General features: G+C 33.9%; 1 protein-coding gene across 10 annotated transcripts in view; it reads left to right on the forward strand.

Moving 5' to 3' along the window:
- Positions 1-21,558, forward strand: part of CNBD1 (cyclic nucleotide binding domain containing 1) — a 446,985-nt gene that overhangs the window by 66,245 nt on the left and 359,182 nt on the right. For all 10 annotated transcript variants that reach the window (XR_013336910.1, XM_077771341.1, XM_077771342.1 and 7 more), the window contains 2 exons: positions 1,679-1,792; positions 16,503-16,661. Coding sequence is in view for 9 of the 10 variants with exons in the window: in XM_077771341.1 (XP_077627467.1) it covers positions 1,679-1,792; positions 16,503-16,661 (273 nt within the window). In the remaining variant the exon portion in view is untranslated. The remainder of the gene's footprint in view (positions 1-1,678; positions 1,793-16,502; positions 16,662-21,558) is intronic.

A 21,558-nucleotide genomic window follows, 5' to 3' on the forward strand; every position in this document is an offset into this window, starting at 1 on the left:
TGGTCTGTCCAGATCGCCAATTGGAGTAAGATTCCAGGTCTTGTAGCATGGGCTCCATGTAGACAAAGGAAAGAGGCCACACTTTTGTACTTCTTGGGCCTCAATTTCCTTATATACAAAATGAGAATGATAGAAATATCAGCTAATATAGTTGTATAAGGATAAATTATATGATACATGTAAACTGCCTAGAATAGTGACTGTCACTTTGAACTAACATGTTTTACTACTTAAGGGGCAGTACATCCAAAAGGTTAAGACAATGGGTTTTAAAGTCAATTTAGTTTTCATTTGTACCCTATGTCTTCCACTTCCTAATTATATGAATTACGTTTGCAATTTCTTTATATGTAGAATGGGCAATAAAGAATAGCAACCTTGTCAGGTTATGTAAATATATAAAGAGACAAAAATAGTGTAAAGATCTTAGCCCAATGTTTGGGATATAAATGAATGTAGAATGTGAATTCCAAATTGGGGAAGAAAAAAGATAATGGAAAAGCTTCTAATGATATCAGTGACTGGATTTAAAAAAAAGATTATATTCTTGCTTCATGTATCTATAGTGTAAGATTATGCATGAAAATGCTTAATGTCATATTAAATCAAATTCACTTTGCATTATTTGAATTGATTAAGTTAAATTAACTTACATAACATTCTTAAAGTATGTAGTATTTGTTTTGTGTAAAGAATTAATATGGCATTTTAGGAAACTTTGGCCAGGAGAAAAAAACCTGTTATAAATATTTTATAATGTATTGCTATTATTTACACTGACAATGAAATAAGAAAAGCTTTCTTGTGTATTTTTATATCCATTGCCATGAGGCAAAGTGTTCATTTTTAAGTATGACCATTTTTGATAATTATTGAAATAAGCGGCCAAGATGAATGCTTAGCATTTTAAAAAATTGACCAATTTTTCATGATGGTTGTCAATTGAGAATTGAATGAAGCAGATTTTCCAGAAACAAATGTCATTACCTGACACTGAATAATAATTTACTATATCCTGTGGATCATTGGTTTTTTTATATTTTCAGTGGGTTGAAACCTGACTACAAATAGAATCCTCTGGAGAAGGATATTTAAAATAGAGAGGCCCACGTAGACCTTTAGCCTTGGAGATCTTGCTTCCTCAGGAAAAGGATCAGAAAACTGAACTTCTAAAAAAGCATACCAGATGATTCCACTGATATTCTGGATTGGGAAATGCCGATCTTTTGGTCTAACACAACTTTATTCCAGTTCTAAAAACACAGTGCATGAGATTTTCATAAATCATTACAAAGATTCAGATAAATATATTTGTTGGTGATGTATATGTGAACTCAATGTGAATTTTTTTGGAGGAATTTTAATTATGTGGCATATTTTATGTAAGAGTTTTAATCAATTACAGAAATAAAATTTTTAAGAAGGCTCAACTTAAAAATTAAATTTGACAGTCCCATAAATCTGATATTCATAAAATATTTCTTACTGAGGCACACTATGAACAGTTTTTATAGTGGATCTTTTTAAGGCACAGAATGTTTATGTTTCATATTTTTGTCATTTGTTTTTTAGACTAAATAGTATGGAATTAAGTTGTATATATTAAGTCAAAAATCTTTCCTTGGAAACTATTATCTTATGATACTTAAAATTTAATTTATGTCTCTTATTTTTAAAGCCAGAGTTCTTACAATATCCTGTCAGCTCACGATATGTTTATAAAGCAATATCCAAAAATATTCCTGAAGAAAAAAACCAGACTGCCTAACCTCTTCAAACAGGAGGAAAAAAGGTAATGATGTCTTCTTTTGGAAACAAGGTTGATGTACATATGCTTTAAATAACAAATGGAGCGCAAATAATGAAAGTATTTGATCTATTTCCAGCACTCCATGCTAGGGACCAGCCAAGAAAATGAAGTTTGGTAGGGAAGAGTAAATGTACACAATGATTTGGAGGAATTTTAATTATGTTGCATGATAATTGGGATTAATAAATGTATGTTGCTCCATTAGTTTTATCATTAAAAAGAATAAGCAACTAGCCTTATATAATAAGCATAATAAAAGAAAATACTATTAGGAATGTGAAAGATAATACAATAAATGATACAAAGAAAACTAAGAAAATTACAAATTATGATAGAGTTATATAACAAGGCTTATTTGACAATCTAGATGTGATTAATTTTCTAAAAAAGGGCTACTGAATTTATTCAAGAAGATAGAAATTAAAAAATAATTAGAGTATAAATAGAAGTTGTAAAAAGCACTCTTCAAAAGTATATTTTGAAGCAAAAGAGAACAAAAGCAAAACTTAAAACCCATAGCCCAAGAGATATCACTAGAAATTCCTTTCCAATGTTCAAGAAAAGATAAAATTTCTGTGCAATTTAATTTTTCCACAGTGTAAAACAATAAACATAGTTTGTGATTTTGCCTTGTAGCCATAACTCTGATATCAAAATTTAGCAAGAATAGGGGCCCTTTGGTGGCTCAGTTGATTGAGTGTCCCACTCTTGATTTAGGACCAGGTCATGATCTTGTAGTTTATGGGATCGAGCCCCATGTGGGGGTGTTTGCTCACAGTGCAGAGGTTCTCTCCCTTGACAGTGCTGACAGTGCCTGTTTGGGATTCTCTCTCCCTCTGTCTCTCTGTCTCTCTCTCTCTCTCTCAAAATAAACATTTTTAAAGAAATTGACAAGAGTAACATAAATAATAAATACTAATTTTAATTATAGTCATAGTATTTAATTATATAAATATATGTTAATATATTTATATGATTAATATATTCATATATTTATATGATTTAATTATAATCATACAGGGAAACATACATAATAAAATATTAGCCACTGAAATAATGCAATAGTGTATTAGATTTGTACATCATGGTTATATGGGCTTCATCTCATGAACTTAAAGAAGGTTCATCATTAGAAAATCTATTGTTATAATTTTATAGTATTACTAGTTCAAGAAGAAACTATATGAACTATGTATAGATGTTGAAAGGGTGTTTGATGTAATTCAGTATATATGTCTCATAGTAAAAGTAAAATCATACTTTTACTTGTAATGTGTATAGTAGGTGACTATTAAAAAAATACAAAACACTTATATGTTAAGCCAGAAAGAAACTCCTCTAAAGTAGCAATAAAAATACCTTAAACTGAATTTAAATTACATTTCATGAAATATATTAAATTATGAATCTCTGAGCTTAGCTTTCACTGGCCCTTGGTACTATGATGAATCCATATAGACCTGGATGGTGGGGCTAGAGCTCAGGTAATTCAGAGAGGCTTTTGGCAGAATATAATTGATGAGAAAACATGAATCTTAGCAAACATTAAATAACAACACTATTAAGATATTCATTAATAACAATTACTCATCTATAACATTTACCTATTATCATTGCCGTATTCAACACTCTGTCATTCACTTAACATAAATGCCATGTGACAGATACAGTAGCAAGACTTTGAAGAATGACAAGAGCCTTGTTGTGGACATCTGGTGAGAATTCCTTATGCCAGAGCACTTACTAAATATGAAAGTTCAAGGAGAGTAGAAGAAATGATTCATATAACCATTAACTCCACTTGGAGCAGTGCCACATAAATGAAAATAAATGGAAGACCTGGATGGGACATAGATCAAGGATGGCTCAGAACTATGATAGTTGTCTAAAATTTATTTTATTTACAAATCACCTAGAAAGAAGGTAATTTTTGACATATTCACAGATATAAGATATCAAATCTGCCACATTTCTTTTCTAAAAAGCACTGGATTTTGATTCAGATGACTTGGATCTGAGTTTCTCTTTTGCCCAAATGTAACAATATGATTTTGGAATAATAGCCTCTGAATACTTATCTGTTTTTCTTCGAGTAAAGGAGATAATATTAATATCCCCCATTAATATCCCACTTCAGAGTTATGCATGGAAAGAACTTTTTAATTGTTCTAGTTTTTATTATTATCATGGACTATGGCTATAGGCAATGAGGATATTTTGTATAGATTTATAACATCTGTCAAAAATTCTGCCTCTTTTCAAATAGGTTAACCAACAACAGCAACAATAATAAATTATTACATATAATAGTAACAGTAACACATTTCTGCATCTTCAACAAATTTAATATTCACCCTTTTTAAACAAGAAATGACAGATTTAATTTTTTTTAATTAAAGTATAGTCGATGCACAATGTTACATTAGTTTTAGGTGTACAACATAGAGATTCAGTAACTGTACATTTTGCTATGCTCACCACAATTGTAGCTACCATCTATCACCATACAATGCTATCACAATATCATTGACTACATTCCCTATGCTGTATCTTTAATCCTCATCCCTTATTCATTCCATAACTGGAAGCTTGTATGTCCCATTCTCCTTCACCCATTTTGCCCACCTCCCACCCACATTTCCTCTGGAAACCACCAATTTTCTCTCTGTGTTTATGGGTCTGTTTTGCTTGTTTATTCATTTTTTTTCCTTAGATTCCATATATCAATATAAGTGAAATCATATGGTATTTTGTCTTTCTCTGTCTGATTTATTTCACTTAACAAAATACCTTCTGGGGTCGTTCATGTTGTTCCAAATGGCAAGATCTTATTCTTTTTTATGATCTTGCCATTTGGAACAACATGGCAAGATCATGTTGTATATATATTGGAAATATTCCATTTTATATATACCACATCTTATTTATGCATTCAATAGATGGACACTTTGGATTGCTTCTATATCTTGGTTGTTATAAATAATGCTGCAATAAACTTAGGGGTGCATATATCTTGCAAATTAATGTTTTCATTTCTTTGGGTAAATACCCAGTAGTGGAATTACTGAATTGTATGGTATTTCTATTTTCAGTTTTTTTGAGGAAACTCCATACTGTTTTTCACAACAGCGGTACCAATTTATGTCCCCATCAACAATGCATAAAAGTTATTTTTTCTCTACATCCTCCCCAACACTTGTTATTTCTTGGAAAAGATAGCTTTTTAATCAGTATACCTTTATATCAGTTCATTTCTGTAGGAAAAGAAGGTTAAGGAAATGATAGTAATTGAGAAAACAATCAGCATCCACAGAATTGTGGAAATCTATGTTGAAGATATATTTATTAAATAAGCAACTTTTGGGGAGGAGAGTAGAAATTCAGGTATTATAAGGAAGATTTTATTCTTGTTTGACTTTTATAATTCATTTGACTTACTTTTTTGGATAGTAAGCCTAGAGAGAATTTGATAATTTTTCTTTTAGAGAATGAATAAAAATGACTAAGCCACATCTTTTCTATTGGGAAATTTTAGACCATATTTTTAACCATTTATTCATTTGTCTTTGGGCTTACTGTTAAACTGCAAAGCTGTGTATGGGCTTTGACTATAATGTACTTGTCTCATTAAATTTAGCAGCAATCACTTGTTGCACTTAATATGCAGAGTGTGGCATTTTAGACTTTTTTGATATATTTTTACTCAGGGCATTTTAATGAAGTCCAGTAACTATCTATTATCCTAAATGATTTAATTCTAATTAGGCATAGGATCAAAAAAGGACAAAGAAGAAAGAGTAAGTTGCTCTGTTTAGAAGGGATTTCTAGGCTTATAACTTATAACAGATTATAACAGGTTTATAACCACCTAATGGTAATGTTTAGTAAAACCATTTTAACTTAGCTTGTGTTATATAACTTAAAACTGAATAACCTAGGAAGAGTTAAAGGATTTTGGCAGTGTGCTACTGTGCTTCCTGTCCACCAACCCTGAGATCTTACTAAGAATATCTTTCAGTGTGCTAAATAAAGCATCCTAACCAGAAAAGTCTGCTGGGATATTTCTCATGGGCCCAGAAGTTGGTGTGCTCAGTTGGCCAAATTACCTATTTCTCCAAAAGCTGTCAAAGAATGTTTTGTGCAAAAAATTGATGCTTTAGTTTGGACTTTAGATTCTAAAGAGATTAGAACATTTCGGCTGCTTGAATTGAAGCTCAAAATTTTACTTCTACATCTAAAAGCAGCAGCAACATGTACCTTTGATCTGGGTTAAAATGATGTGGAACTTCTCTGTAATATATATATTTTTCCCAAACACATTTTAAAATAATTATTTGGTATAGTACACATGCTACCTTGATGGATTATAAATTCTCTCTAAAAGTGTAAGTGCAGAAAATGCTGGAAAATAAAGATGAATATTTGGAGATAAAGCTACTGAAAACCTAGAGCAAATGGATTCTGATGGACTGACTTAAAAAAAAATCTTTACAGAATTACTTTCTTAGTTGTGGTGTTCTTTTGAGATTTGGACTCAATTTCATTCTCTAGCATTGTGAAAATTACCCATGTGCTACAGCTATAGCTAAGTAGTGGTTATTTCGTGCTAGCTTGAATCTGGCCTCAGGGTAATTAACCACAGGGTATTTGAAAATTATGTATTTAACATTAGAACAAAGGAAACTATCCTTTTTATGATTATAAAACCTTATAAAGTTCTGAGGTATATTGAATGAGATGCTCCTGTGTATTTTTAAGTCAGAATTGTAATAATTCTGTTTTACTATTTTTCTTTAAAAATGAATGCAAAAATTTACATAATCGAAGAAGAAACCTTATAATAATGCTTTATCATTTGTTTATTCATTTAAACAATATGTACTGAGTATTGACCATGTATTACATGCAAGTGACACAGGGTCTCATACTCAGAAGGTGTATGGCTTGGTGGTACTAACAGGCACTAAGAAGTAATAAATGAAGTGTAATAAGTGTCTGCAGTGATAAAGCGAAGGCAGGGGGAGGGAGGGAGGTGGTTTGCACTGAGTGTTATAATGGCAGACAATGTACTAGAAAATCAAGACATCCCTGAGGAAGTGACGTTGAAGTTCAAGGATAGGTAAGAGTTGGCTATGAGAAGAAGGAAAAGAGTCCCTGAGACAAAAACCAAACCAAACCAAACCAAACCAAACCAAAACAAACAAACAAACAAAAACACAGCTGCATGTGATGGTCTTCACACTGTTTATTATCCAAGTGCTGGCAAAGCTATTTTGGCTGATACAGTAATTGCCCAGTTTAGTAGTTGACACTAGAAAGTTGTGGGGATTTTTTTTCAAAATATTTAGATAATCTCTTCCATATATATCAACATGATAGTGGTGATGGCTTGCAGTACAGGGGAAGAAAGAAAAAGGAAGGGAAGGGAGGAAGGAAGGAAGGAAGGAAAGAAAAAGGGAGGCAGGGAGGGAGGGAGAAAGGAAGAAAGGAAGAGGAAAAAAGGAATGAGAAAGAAAGGAAGAAAGGCAAGGGTGAAATGAAAGACTATCATGCTAGCTTATGAAAGCAATATTTGGACCTTTTGGAGAATTCTGTGAAGGGAAGGGGAGGGAAATTTATAGAAATCTAACTAGTTGCCTCAGCCACGGTCTGATGTCTTTTGTGGCCCAAATTAAATCCTTTGCTGTGCCATAAAAATGAAACTCTGGATGGCCTGGGGCATTACTATAGCAAAGTGGTGGCAATTTGTAGAAATTGCCTAAGTGCATAGGATTTCCCTGTGTTAGAGTGAACTGTTACAAGAAAGTTTCAAGTCTTGAATTGTCAAAAAATGCCATTCCATGTTTACAACTGGCACTGAGGAATGGTAGATTATTCCATGACACTTTCTTCCTTATAGTTTTGGTTGGAATTGTCCGGGAATAGGTGTTGAACTGCTTTGACTTGGGTAGAGGTATTCTAACTTGGAGTTGTGGAGCTATTCAGGAGTGAGGAAAGGCAGAGAAAACAAGAGGCAAACAAAAAGCAAGAGGAGCCAGGAAATAATTGGAGAAATGTGCACTGAGTGAGGAGAAACCATTTTTCTTAGGCATGGGGTTGAACACATTTAAGATGTGCTATATGTGATACAGAATCTCTTTAGGATAACCCCTGTGTCTGATGAACTCTATTGAACTTAGAAACACTCTAAATATTTGGTTTATTTTAGTTTGGTTGAAGAAATATAGGCAAAGTTGGTTTTATTTCTGGATAAATAAGACATGGATTAAAGAGTATTTAAGAAGAAACACAGTGGAAGAGGTAAAATCAGAATGTCATCTGGGAAAATGTTGAACTCTTAAGGAGAGCTTTGTATTTCCATGGATTTGCATGGAACCTTATCTAGATTTTAAGAGGCCAGTAGATCCCAGCTGGCATAATTTGTGTTGCATAGAATTCCTGACCAATATCCTGATAATGGAAAAATGTGATACCATCGGTTAAGAGATAGGTAGTGCACATGGTTCAATTATGAGTTCAACTGGAGGAGTATTATAAATGCTGATGTAATTTCTTATAGATTCCATTTATCAAATGTGTACTATTGGCAGGAAATTTGCTTCCCTGTCTCCAAATGGACCCTTCCATTCTCCATAACTAGATGCTTCATTCATTACTTATATTAGCTTAATGAGGCTAAGATCTCTTCAAGGATATTACTATGAAATCAGGAAGAGAAATTCTAAAATTTGCAGGCCATGTTTTCTCTGAATTTAATTCTTTTCTTTAATAAGTCCAGCTTGAGTGACAGTATAGCTAAATGGTTAGAATGATGTTTTATTATTGTTTCTCAACAGTCAGTAGTCATCAATTCCTATACAAAGGTCAGGTAGAGAGAATTGGTACTGAAGCAAGGTTGCCTATAGAATATGGAAATGGGGATGGAAAAGAGAGTAGATAAAAGCCATTGAGGTGAGTGTGTAAGAGTTTAACAAAGTTAATTTAAGAATGCTGAGGGGGCACCTGGATAGCTCAGTCCGTTAAACTCCCAACTTCAGCTCAGGTCATGATCTCACGGTATGTGGGTTTGAGCCCCGTGTGGGGCTCTGTGCTGACAGCTCAAGGCCTGGAGCCTGCTCCAGATTATGTGTCTCCCTCTCTTTCTGCCCCTTCCCCTGCTTGTGCTCTGTCTGTCTTTCTCTCTCTCTTTCTCTCAAAAATAAAGATTATAAAATTTAAAAAAATAGAAGAATGCTGAGAAAAATGAGCAATCAGTAGAAATTAGATAATGTAGATTTGTAATCACTCAGGTATGTGACCAGTTCATCAATGTTCTCTGGGTAGAAAAAGTAGGGCAATTAAAATGGAAAAATTAAAATGATTCATACCTGGGAGCTGAGAGAGTAAACATAAAATATGCTTCTTTGTTTGGGTTTGGAGTTTAGTAAATGTCTATCGAATTGGATTGTGAATAGGTGGGATTTATGTTATAAGTCAAGAATGAGCATGATGTATAAATATATATTAATATGTTGTTATATTCAAGGTTGTCTTTAGATATCCCAACTTTTTAAATTTGAGCTTGTTTAGTTTCAATTAATATTTAGTAGGCAAATGATCCTTTTGAAATAATTTGATTTTCTTGCATTTTCATATAGCGTGTCATATATTAATGAAAAATGTATTGCTGCTTTATTCCATAGAATGCATGTTAAGTCCAACTGTTCATGTGTACCTGTGGATTTTCTATTGCTTTTTTGAAATGAAAAGAGGAGACTCCGAGCTTGGCATATGCATCTATATGGTAGAAACCAGGGAAATACTGCTTACCTCTCTCTAACCTTAGAATATTCTTCTTATATTATGAGATGACAGGATTCCAGTGTTTGCTGTTAAGAGTATATAAGGAACTTGTCTTTGAATCCTCAATTTTAACTTTGGATATGTTGGCAATGTGTAGGACAAAGCCAGCACTCTTGCTCAGCATAAGACAAAGCTTGCAATTTACAAACTTATGTCCTGGGGATGGAATTTGCCCATAATTATTTCCCTGGTTTGGCCCTAGTAATAATCAAGCTAAGCTTAACAAATGGAGTTAATGTAGTATACTTAAAGTGATTGTATTTATTTGTATTTTTATGAATCACGCTGACTTCAGTTTCTAAAAAAAAAAAAAAAAAAGGATTGAAGATTCCTATAGCAAACATCTTAAGAAAGATTCCATATATTATTCTGGCTCTTACTACTTCCTAGTAAAATTTATATGGATTTACAAAAAAGTGGGAGATTGGGTTACAGAAAGATTTGGGGGACTAAGTTTAAAAAGTTTGTAAGAGTTAGAATTCAAGAATACATAGGTGGCAAAGTATTGTAATGGCCTCTGGACTAATCAAATCTGGGTTTGAGTTTCAGTTCTACAATTTGACAATTGTGTTACCTTAAGAAGATTATCTAAATTTTTGAGTCTTAGTCTCTCATCTAAAATTGAGACAATATTACATACTCTACGGTGATGTTGGAGGATTGAATGAGATAATGTATACTAAGTTTTATTTTATGTTCTTGTTAGTGGTGGTAATCTCTATTGCCTGAATTTACTGAGGCTTTTTAAAAAAATCTTTAATATGGTGAATTTAAATACATTGATGTCTATAAAAACTATTATTTTGCACTCTGAATAGCTCTTTTACTAATGCATGATTGTGTAATATACATTGGCCATTTGAAAAACATTGGTTCGCTGGGTTATGTAGATCTTGCAAATGCTGACACGTTTTCTTATATAATATATAGAATCACAACTTTTTTTAATTTATATATTTTTTTTATTTGAGGGAGAGAGCACAAGTTGTGAGAGAGGGGCAGAGGGAGAGAGAGAGAGAGAAAGAAAGAGAGAAAATCCCGAGCAAGCTCCATGCTCAGTGTGGAACTCAGCACGGGGCTCAATTCCATGACCCTAGGATCATGATCTGAGGTGAAATCAAGTGTCAGATGCTCAACTGACTGAGCCACCCAGGCGCCCCAAGATCGCAATTTTTATATAATCACTGATCTGCAGAAAAGACTTGCATGTTAGGAAGGTGTCAAGTTTACAGAAGTGGATACAAGTTTTCCAAAAATCAAATTTTTACTTGATAGCTTAACTTTTGTTTTAAGCAGCGGATACTGTATATTTGAAGTGACAACTTTACTTCACTCATTTTGATAAAATACATTACAAATATCCAAGTTGTATCCAAACATACAAGTCACTTATTATATTTGTCTTTTGGCTATTCTTTCAAGTAAATATGGAGTGAGTGAAATAAATGGATGGTTATAACAATACTGAGTTAGTTGTTATGACATATACAGTCAGATAACTCACTTTTACTTGAGATAAAAATCTCTGAGATGTTGCAAAAATGCTTTATCTGTACTTTTCCTTTTGTCACACAGAATATTACAAAGCAGTGTACTCAGGGTCTGAGGGTTGAGAAGAAAATTAATTTTTTTGGCTTTTTAAAAATTGCAAGCATGTGGCAATGAGGAATTCATTGACTGCTGGTATTTTTCATCCTATTATTTTGAATCATTCTTAGTAGCAAATAGTTTTACCCATCATTATTTTTCATGATTAAATTTCAACACAGCAAGAAAGAGGCAAATAACATCTTAATGATATTGTGATCTTTTATTTTTTTCTCTTTATGGTTGCTTTGAAATTAAATAACTTAGTGATTTCCTATAGTCAATATAATTCCATAAACACATGAAAAGTGATCAATATTTTACAATTAGATTCACAAAATAAGGTAGTGCTGAGAATGTAGATCAACTGAAATTTACACCTTGGCTATTGTTATAGCTATTTTAGAAAACAATTTGACATTACAGTATAATTAAGGATGCATGTTGTGCATATAGTAATTCTGATTCCTGGAGAAGTTGTGCATATCCAAGACCGTCATAGTAGCCAAGTTTGTATATAGTAAACAAAGAGATAAAAAACAGAACAAACCTGGAAACAAAAATCCTAGTCACCTACAGACTAAGAAAATACCCTTTGTGGTACATAAATATAATGAAATCTTATAGAGCATTAAAATGAATGAACTATGGTCATTAAATGTCATAAGCACAATGTTGAACAACAACAAAAAAGCAAGTTACAGAATTTGTAAGAATCACTTCATTTCTATCAAGTGCAAAACTAAATATGCAAAATTAAAATCAATTAGATTTTTAAAGGGATGCATTTATTTTTCATTAATCTGTATAATGAAAACCAAAGGAATAATATGAACAAAATTAAGGGTAGTGGTTGTCTCTGGTGTGAGTGCTATATATCTGTCCATGGAAGAATAATTGTATAGTGCCATGGGTACTTTAAAAATCTGGGTAGGTACATTAACACTCATTTTATTGTTACTTTCAAACTTACAATATATTATGTATTTTTTAATTTAATAATCAATAGGAATAATACCAAAAAAACTTAAAAAGTCAGAGCAGAGAAATAACTAGAATTCCCTCATTACTCTCTAGTTATGGTAACCATCCAATTCTGTAGATAATTTCATGTATCCCTATCATTTTCCTTGAGTAAAAATTAATTCAGAATTAATTAGATACAGTGACATCAAACAAGTTTGAAAAGATTAAGAGAGAATATTAATCCATTGTACAGTGGCTATGTCTGTTTGATAGGGTCAAAATATTTTTTTAAAGATAACAGTTTATTTTTTTCTTTTTAATTTTTTTAATGTTTATTTATTTTTGATGACAGAGAGAGACAGAGAACGAATAGAGGAGGGGCAGAGAGAGAGAGGGAGACACAGAATCTGAAGCAGGCTCCAGGCTCCGAGCTCCGAGCTGTCAGCATAGAGCCCGATGCAGGGCTTGATCCTACAAACCGCTAGATCGTGACCCAAGCCAAAGTCAGATGCTTAACCAACTGAGCCACCCAGGCACTCCTATATATTTTTTTAATTAATTTATTTATTTTGAGAGAGACAGAGATAGTACAAGTAAGGGAGGAGCAGAGAGACAGGGAGAGAGAGAGAATCCCAGGCAGGCTCTGTGCTGCCAGCACAGAGCCCACTGTGGGGCTCAAACTCAAGAAACTGTGATATCATGATCTGAGCTGAAATCAAGAGTCAGACACAACCGACTGAGCCACCCAGGTGCCCCAGGGTCAAAATATTTTTGAGCAGAAATTAACATCTTTAGAAATTTCTTCAGGAAAATTCCTTATATCTTCTTCCTGGAATATTCTTTTTTTTTTTTTTTTTAATCTTATATACCAGTTTAACTCTCTCTCTGAGAGACATTGTCTTTTCCTGGCAAGCAAAATAGGTCACCTATTTTTACATTCTTATAAGTATCCTATAGTTGTTTTTCACAACATGTATGAATTCTTCATATCACTTTTAACAATTTTCAATAGCACATTTAGAGACTGATTAATCTACTAGTGCCTTCCTCCATTAGATAGTAAGGAACATATTGGATAAGCAAACTGTCCTGAGACCTTGTTGCCCAGGAAGATAACTGGCTGCCCTGTCCACTGATGGCCAGTGTTATGTGGTTGCATCGGATGTTGCATGGGTGAAGTCCTGGTCATACTACGGCTGTACATGACATGATAAGACCTCATCTTAAGTAGGTGGGTCACCATCTTTATAACCCACATATGTGTCTTATGAGAAAATGGGGGAAACTTTTGAAGGCATTTTTACTGATGCTGGCATCACTTATTCCTTGCTGAATTATGTATATTTTAGGTATATTGCAATAAAACTAAGTGGCATTAAAAAAAAAGATAGTAAGGAAGCAGAAATACAACTGATTTTTGTCTCTTGTCATATTAAGAAGGTTCACTTCAGGTTGCCTGGGTCAGTCTGAGCATCTGACTCTTGATTTTGGCTCAGGTCATGAACCCAGAGTTGTGGGATCAAGGCCTGTGTGGGTTTCACACTGAGTATGGAGCCTACTTAAGATTCTCTTCTCTCTCTCTTTGTTCCTCTCCCCTACTTGCATGCTCTCTTTCTCTAAAAAAATTTTCTATTTCTAGTTTTGTAGGAGTTTATATTACACATGATTATTTTATCATAAGAAATGTTGAGATAATCATGATTTATTTTATTCCATTAATGTGTTGAACAACATTCATGAAATAGTGTTCCTGGCATAGTTTCAACTAGGCTATGCTTTACTGTCTTATAAAATTATTACTGAATTCAGTTTATTAATATTTTGCTTAGGATTTTACATCTATATTCAATGATACTGGCTCATAATACTAGCTGGAAAGTATAGCTGTCTTTTGTATTTTCTGAAAGTATTTGGGTTTATTTATCTATTAGGAGTTTGTTAGAATTAATCATTGAGGCCCTTTTGGCCAGGAGTTTCTTTGTAGAAAGATTCTTATTTATTAGTTATATTCTTTAAAATCTTTAGAACAATTCAAATTTTCTTCTTGTTATCCATATGGTACTTTGTACTTTTACTGTGATTTATCTCAAATAAGCTTTCAAATTTATTATCATGAAATTATCCATAATATTATCTTTATATGTATTATACATATTTAATATATTGTATTATTGCTAGTTTTGCTGTATAATGATGAGGATAATTTTCTGCCATTTCCTGAAGAGTATAGGGCACAATTTAATCAACTAATCAATTAATGTGTCTGACCACCTATTTGTTTATGTTGCTTTTCGTGGTTTAGTATCTCCCGGTTAATTTCAAGAAGCTAAAATGTGATTGGGGACTATTCTGAATCCTTTGGCTAGTTTGAGATTTACAATATAAAGTAGAAAATTTAGGAGTTATCCACTTTGGGCAAATATGATGAAATTGGGCCAGAAGAATACTAGGTTCATGGGGACTCACTTTCCATATTCTTTCTACAAAGTCGGCTATATCTACCCTCACTTTTCCCTCTAGTTCATGGGCTTCTCCTTTCTAGAATATAAGAATTTCATTTCATTTGCATGTTAGCATCCAGGCTGAGTATAGAAATACAAATTGCTATATACCTGAATTCTCATCATTGCTGAATTTACTGTGCTTATTATTTATGGGAGTAAGTAGGGATCAAGTTTTAAGTGGGATTCTAGGTATGGCAGGAATGTTTGAGGTTCTGTAAAAGTGATAGAAGGGGAAATGGATGTTGGCTTTTAATTTTATCTTTGTAAGTTAATCTAGGCTATCTTCTTTCTGTATATATTAAGTAAGCTTTACTACTAAGCTTTAACATCTGCAAATTTTAGGTAGATTAAAGAAACTCCAGGTATACTAGCCATGAGAGGCAAGACAGATTATACAAACTCTTTGACCTGTAATTTTCTTATCAATGTGGGATAATATTATTTATTTCACATGGCTAATATTAATGAGATATGTGCATATAATGTTTAGCAGAACAACCAGCATAAAACCTCAAATGTATATTAGATACTAAGGTGATTATTTACTATTATTATTATTATCCCATGTAGTATAAGATTATATTTAAGTACAATTTTAATATTCTCATGTATATAATTACAGGTCAGTAATCTATGATCATTTGGGCTTTTATCATCTCCTCCACACTGCTTTATTCTTAAGGATGACAGCATTTTACTGTTTTACTTTTGGCTTTTTAGGACTTTACTTAATAGAAATGCTTGGAACTAGAAAAATGAATGGGAAATGGTCATTCAGCCATACATCTCCTAACACAAGAATAAAGAACAATGGCTGCTTTCAAGATGTTCACAATTTACCAGTTGGAAACAAAAGTTTTTTTTTTTTAATGTTTTTTCTTTTTTTAATGTCTTATTTATTTATTTCTAGGAGAGAGAGACAGCTTGAGCATGGGAGGGTCAGAGAGAGAGGGAGTGACAGACTCTGAAACAGGCTCCAGGCTCTGAGCTGGCAGTCAGCACAGAGCCCGACATGGGGCTCGAACCCACGAACCGCGAGATCATGACCTGAGCAAAAGTCAGATGCTTAACCTACTAAGCCACCCGGGCACCCCATGGAAACAAAAGTTTTTAAAATAGTTTTATTATTGGTGTGAAGGAAACACCGAAAAACAAGTATATGTCTCTAAAAAGAAGGATATCGACTGTTGACTTCAAATATTTACTAAGTTATGTACATCTAATTTCAAAAGATGATTTAATCACTTAAGACAGTTAATAACACAGTTATTAATAATAAGACAGTTAATCAGGTTCTGAATATAGAAAGTATTTTATGTATGTCCGCTTTTAGGTAGATGTATGTAATAGCACTACTGATGATTGGGCACTGAAAAGGCATACATTATTAAAATGCCAAATTATCTTACAACAATGCATTTCTGCTCTTAACAGTGAATTAAGAGTTCAAGACACTCATTGTTTTTAGAGAAAGGGATGCCATAGCATCCTTCTTTTTTTTAAGTTTATTTATTATTGAGAGAGATAGAGAGAGACAGAGAGAGTGCACGAGAGTCAGAGAGAGTGCATGCAGGAGAGAGAGAGAGTGTGTAGGAGCAGAGATAGAGAATCCCAAGTAGCCTCTGTAGGCTCTGTACTCTATTATCACAGAGCCCAATGCAGGGCTTGAACCCAACAAGCTATGATATAATGACCTGAGCTGAAATCTTAACTGACTGAGCCACTCAGGCGCCCCATGTCAGTCATTTTTGTATAATATATAAGACCACAATCTGTTATGTTCCTTTGTTCAGAGAACCTACTGAAGACACAGAAGAACTTCAACCCCCAAAGCCTGATGATTCTCACAATATAGCTATCCATGTTAAAAAAGCACGTGGTGGTCTTACTTCATATGAACCAAAAAATCTTGAAGAGAAGTTAGTGGAATTACTGAGTATTTTAAAGAAATTGTAAGTATTTTTTAATATATTACATCTTGTTGTTGAATAATACTTTTGAATAGCGCCACTTTTTTTTTTTTTTAATCATAGTTGTTTGCAGCTAAGTGTGCTTTAAGTTGTAATCTACCACTAGTGGTTTATTCAGGAGAAGTAGAAATGAAGACTGTTTCTAGGTGAATGCAGTCTTCATCAATTCAACCTTCATGGCATATCATGGATATATTGGCAATATATCCAATTGTGGCACATCATTTTAATTTTAAGTTGCAAGCAAAATAGGTGTTATTTACTGATTGTATTAAATCAAAATTATGTTTAAGAGTTCATCAATTTATGGTTTGTCAGTCCTTCACAGAATTTTAACTCTCTTCCCCATTGCACAGCTTTTAAATAAATTTACCTTATATTATTTTTAACTTCTTGGAATACTTTGCACTATGGTTGAGGCACAAGTGCCTGAAGAAGAAGAAGAGAGGAAGGATTAAATCTGGGTGGAGGTTGGTTACCGCATATGGTATTGGATTTGTGAATGAAATTAAAGTTGAAATGAGACCATGGGAAAATGTGATAATGGAATGCTGATTGATAACACAAAGAAAATGAAGAGAAAAAAGACTAAAATTATGCCTGAAAGAAAAAAACAGTAGCACGAAATGAGAAAATAAAAAATCTGGCATTTATATTTGGAGGAATACACTAAGAATTCTATGCTATAAGCACTTTTCTTCAAAATTGTCATTGCAAATTTGAGAAAATATGCTCGGTCAGAACTTCCAGGAAATATGAGAATAGTCAAATTTCTGATGCTTTTACTTATAGTATCAACAATGAAATAAACACAGCAATTTCTAGTCTCTTTATAAGAAAGTAGGTGTGAGGGAATTGTGGAGAAGGAAATCATAACCACCTGCCATACAGGGGTATAATTAAACTGGTAAGCTGTAAAAATAGAAAATTTAATGAGAATGTGTTCAGTGAATACGTTAAAAATATGCTTTGGTAGAAAGTACTACTTCTCTAAAGCACTCCAACTTACTGGAGCTATAGCCATTTTCATTCCATTAAACCATAATGCTGACAAAAATTATATTGAATTAAATTTTTTAAGTGTCTAGAAACCTGTGAATCACTCACTGATGATTTCAAATTGTACCGGGCTGGAGGATTTTCAGTGAGGTAATCTCTGTTTTTCTGAAAATAACAAGGTAGCACTTTCAAGATAGTAAAGGTTCTTATATAAGATGCAGGAGGAGCTTGAGCAGCTCTGGTTTCCTGGCAAGGTGGTAAAATACTAAGGTAAATCTAGGTTGAAGTCAGGATGGAAACTACAAATGGATAAAAGCCCTGTACCATGTTAGCAATAGACTAAAGCAGGTATCATGGTAGAAGGGGATCCAAACACAGAGTAGAATAGGCAAAGAACCTACAACTGCATTCCTATGTGGATCTCCATGGAGTCCATTTAACAACCAATCACCAAATACCCTAGACAAGTAGCAATTTCCAGAACCCACTTCCTCTCTCACATGTGAGAGAATGGGTGGGTAGATAGAGGAAATCCTGAAATACTCCAAGCTCCCACTTTCAGTGGCTCAGAATTGGCCAGTATGACTCTTTAAAATGGGGGTGCTTGGGTGGCTCAGTCAGTTAAGCGTCCAACTTTGGCTCAGGTCATGATCTCATGGTTCGTGGGTTCTAGTGCCGCGTAGGGCTCTATGCCGACAGCTAGCTCAGAGCCGGGAGCCTGCTTCGGATTCTGTATCTCCCTCTCTCTCTGACCCTTCCCTGCTTACATTGTCTCTCTCTCTCAAAAATAAATAAAACATTAAAAAATATTTAAATGAAGGTAGCAGGTCTTGACTGCTGCCAATGGGTGGGGCTGTGTTACTCACTGAGTCATAATGGCAGAGTAAATGAGGGGAGAACTCACTTTTATGTTTAATATTAACCCAAAGCCTTAATTTCTATGCATAAAATTCTGATTCATCCTTATATCAATCCTTTGAATTGGATATGATCAGCCAGTCAGTAAAAGAACATTGCATGTGCTAAATCCACAGTCTATATTTATTCTTCTCCAGACATGCTTTTTATCTTCTTGTTTCATTGGTACACTAGTGTATTCATTTTCCATTACTGTGTAACAAATAATCATAAATGTAATGGCTTAAAACAACATCCATTTATTATCTTTCTGGGTAAGGCTTAGCTGGGTCTTCTGCTCATGTCTCACAGGCTTCAATCAAGCTTTTGTTTGATTGAAGTTTGTGGAGATACTTTCCTTTCTGGAGCATGAGGTCCTCTTCCAAGTTTATGAGTGTTGCTGGTAGAATTCAGTTCCTTGTGGTTGTAGGGCTGCAGTCTCCACTTTCTTCCTGACTCAGTTGAGGGCCCATTTCAGTTCCTATAAGCCCACAGATCCTTGCTGAATCACCCTGTCTCAGACTTTCCCACAACATGGAAACTTAAATATTCAAAGCCAGCAAGGAAGAATCTCTCTCCTATTTTGCTAAGATGAAGTTTTGTATTATCTAATCAATGGCCTATATCTCCTATTGCCTTTGTCATATTATATTGGTTAGAAATTAATCAATGCTTTTGTCCCCATTTCCCAGAACTCAGGAATAGGAGATAAAGGGGGTACTTAGGATATGTTACTAATATTTAGTCACATAATAAGTTTCTGTGACTCAGCATTTGCAGTGGGGCTATATGCTTTACTCACAAAAGTAATTCAACTAAAATCTGTTTATTGATGGATACATTTTCATGTCTTTCTGTATCTCTAATTGAACTGTGATCAGATCGATGGGCTGCTTTAGTGATGTGATTTAACACATTTTTAAAAGTAGCTACCTTTGCTTTCTAAAATTCTTCACTTTGTCACCCTGCCTGAAATTTTAACAAACAAATTTTGATAACAGTAGCCTCTTTTTAAAGAAATGCAAATATGCATGGTGAGATTAAGAAGCTATTGATAACTTATTGAGATTTGGTTTAATCATATTGATTACTTAAGTTCTACTTTAATTTGTCAGCTTCGAGTAAACAATGCTAGATGAGAGGAAGGATAAATGACTTGAAACATTAAAATCATCGGAAAGGGCATGTCTGGATAATGTCTCCAGAGAGGTGGGATTTGAGTAACTAAAGGATGCTGTATAATTGGGAAGTATGTGTGGAGAACAGACTGAGAGGGAAAGATGAGAGAGAGAAAAAAGAGTTGGGAGACTTTCTGTTATTTTTTTATTATTACTATTTTAGGGCATATTGGATTGAATATAAGTTTGTCATGGGTGTTAGTTAGGATTTTGGATCGGAAGCAATAGAAACTAATTCTGGTTAATTAAAACAAACAAACAAAACAGGGTGGTGGGGGGAGGGGAAACCTATGGAAGAATATTGGGTAGCTCCCAAAATAGAACTACTGGATGCTGGAGTTGATATGAACTAGATAACCTGGATGTCTTCTCAAGATACAACACTGGACTCAATCAGCTACAAGTATTTTTGAGAGTTTTTAGGCTCACACTTTGGTTTCAGGGATAAGGAGCCAGATTTTTGTAGTTTGTTTTTGTACACACCCCTTAGATAACTGGTGAGGGGGCAGTACATTTTTATTGGTAGTTTTTACTGAATTCACATTTGTTGGAAAGGGATAGCATTTCAAAAGAGAAAGTATTTCAGAAGGAGGAGTAAATGGATTATGAATAAATAACATCAAAGTTATAAACTTAAACATGACTAAATTTGACTGATTTAATATTTGCACCCATAAATTAATGAATTCAACATATACTTTTTCACTTCTATATATGTTTCTGGCAATGTTCTTGGGATTATAGTGGTGAACACAAAATATCTTTGCCCTGATGGGAGCTTATATTCTATCAGTTAGTGATAAATGCTGGGAGGAAAAACTAACACAGAATAGGGGGATAGGGCATGATGAAAATGATCAGAAAATTCTTCTCTGAAAGGGGGCATTGATCAGATAATTTCATGAAATGAGAAAGTGAGCCAAATATCTTGGAGAAGTACACTGCAGACATTGCGAGAGCCCACATGGCAACATGTTTTGTAAATTGAAAAAAGATAAATTAACAATGAGGACAATGCTGTGAAAATGCATGAGTGAGGGGAAAAGGTGGAAATGAGGCTTTGGGTGTGGCCAGGAACTGTATCATCACCTTGAGTCCTGTAGGCTGTGGTAGATTTTAATCTTGGTGTGACTGGAAAAAAGGGAGTGACATAGTATGATTTATTTTTTTAATCTATTTTTTTAATGTTTTATTTATTTCTGAGAGAGAGACAGTGTGAGCATGAGAGAGTCACAGAGAGGGGAGATACAGAATCTGAAGTGGGCTTCAGGCTCTGAGCTGTCAGCACAGAGCCCAATGCGGGGCTTGAACCCACGAACTGTGAGATCATGACCTGAGGTGAAGTCGGACGCTTAACCGACTGAGCCACCCAGGCGCCCAGACATAGTATGATTTAAATAGTAATAGGACAAGTGTGGAGCGCTGACTGTGGGTGCAGAAGATTTGGGGTAACCTCGGGAGGCTATGTGAAATTGTTCTCAGAGAGAGATGACAGTAGCCTGAATTCTGTGTTAGGAAGTTCAGTTTGACATATAGAACTTGATTTTATTTTTTTTATTTTTTAAGACATAAGCAGTTTTCAATTGATAGTCCTGGAAGCACATCAGATTCTTTGCTCAATTTGACCACTAACAGCCACTATGCTGGACAAATGATCTAACACTCTCACATGTTTGCATTTGATTACACTGCCTGTAATACCACCAGCTTTTAAAATGCAATTATGGATTGCTTCGGTAAAAATAATTGGTTTCTTTACAAATGACTAATTTCTGAAAAGAAAAGTGACATACATGTATATCTGT

Source organism: Crocuta crocuta, unplaced genomic scaffold (assembly GCF_008692635.1).
Source record: "Crocuta crocuta isolate KB4526 unplaced genomic scaffold, BGI_CrCroc_1.0 scaffold235, whole genome shotgun sequence".
Lineage (NCBI taxonomy): Eukaryota > Metazoa > Chordata > Mammalia > Carnivora > Hyaenidae > Crocuta > Crocuta crocuta.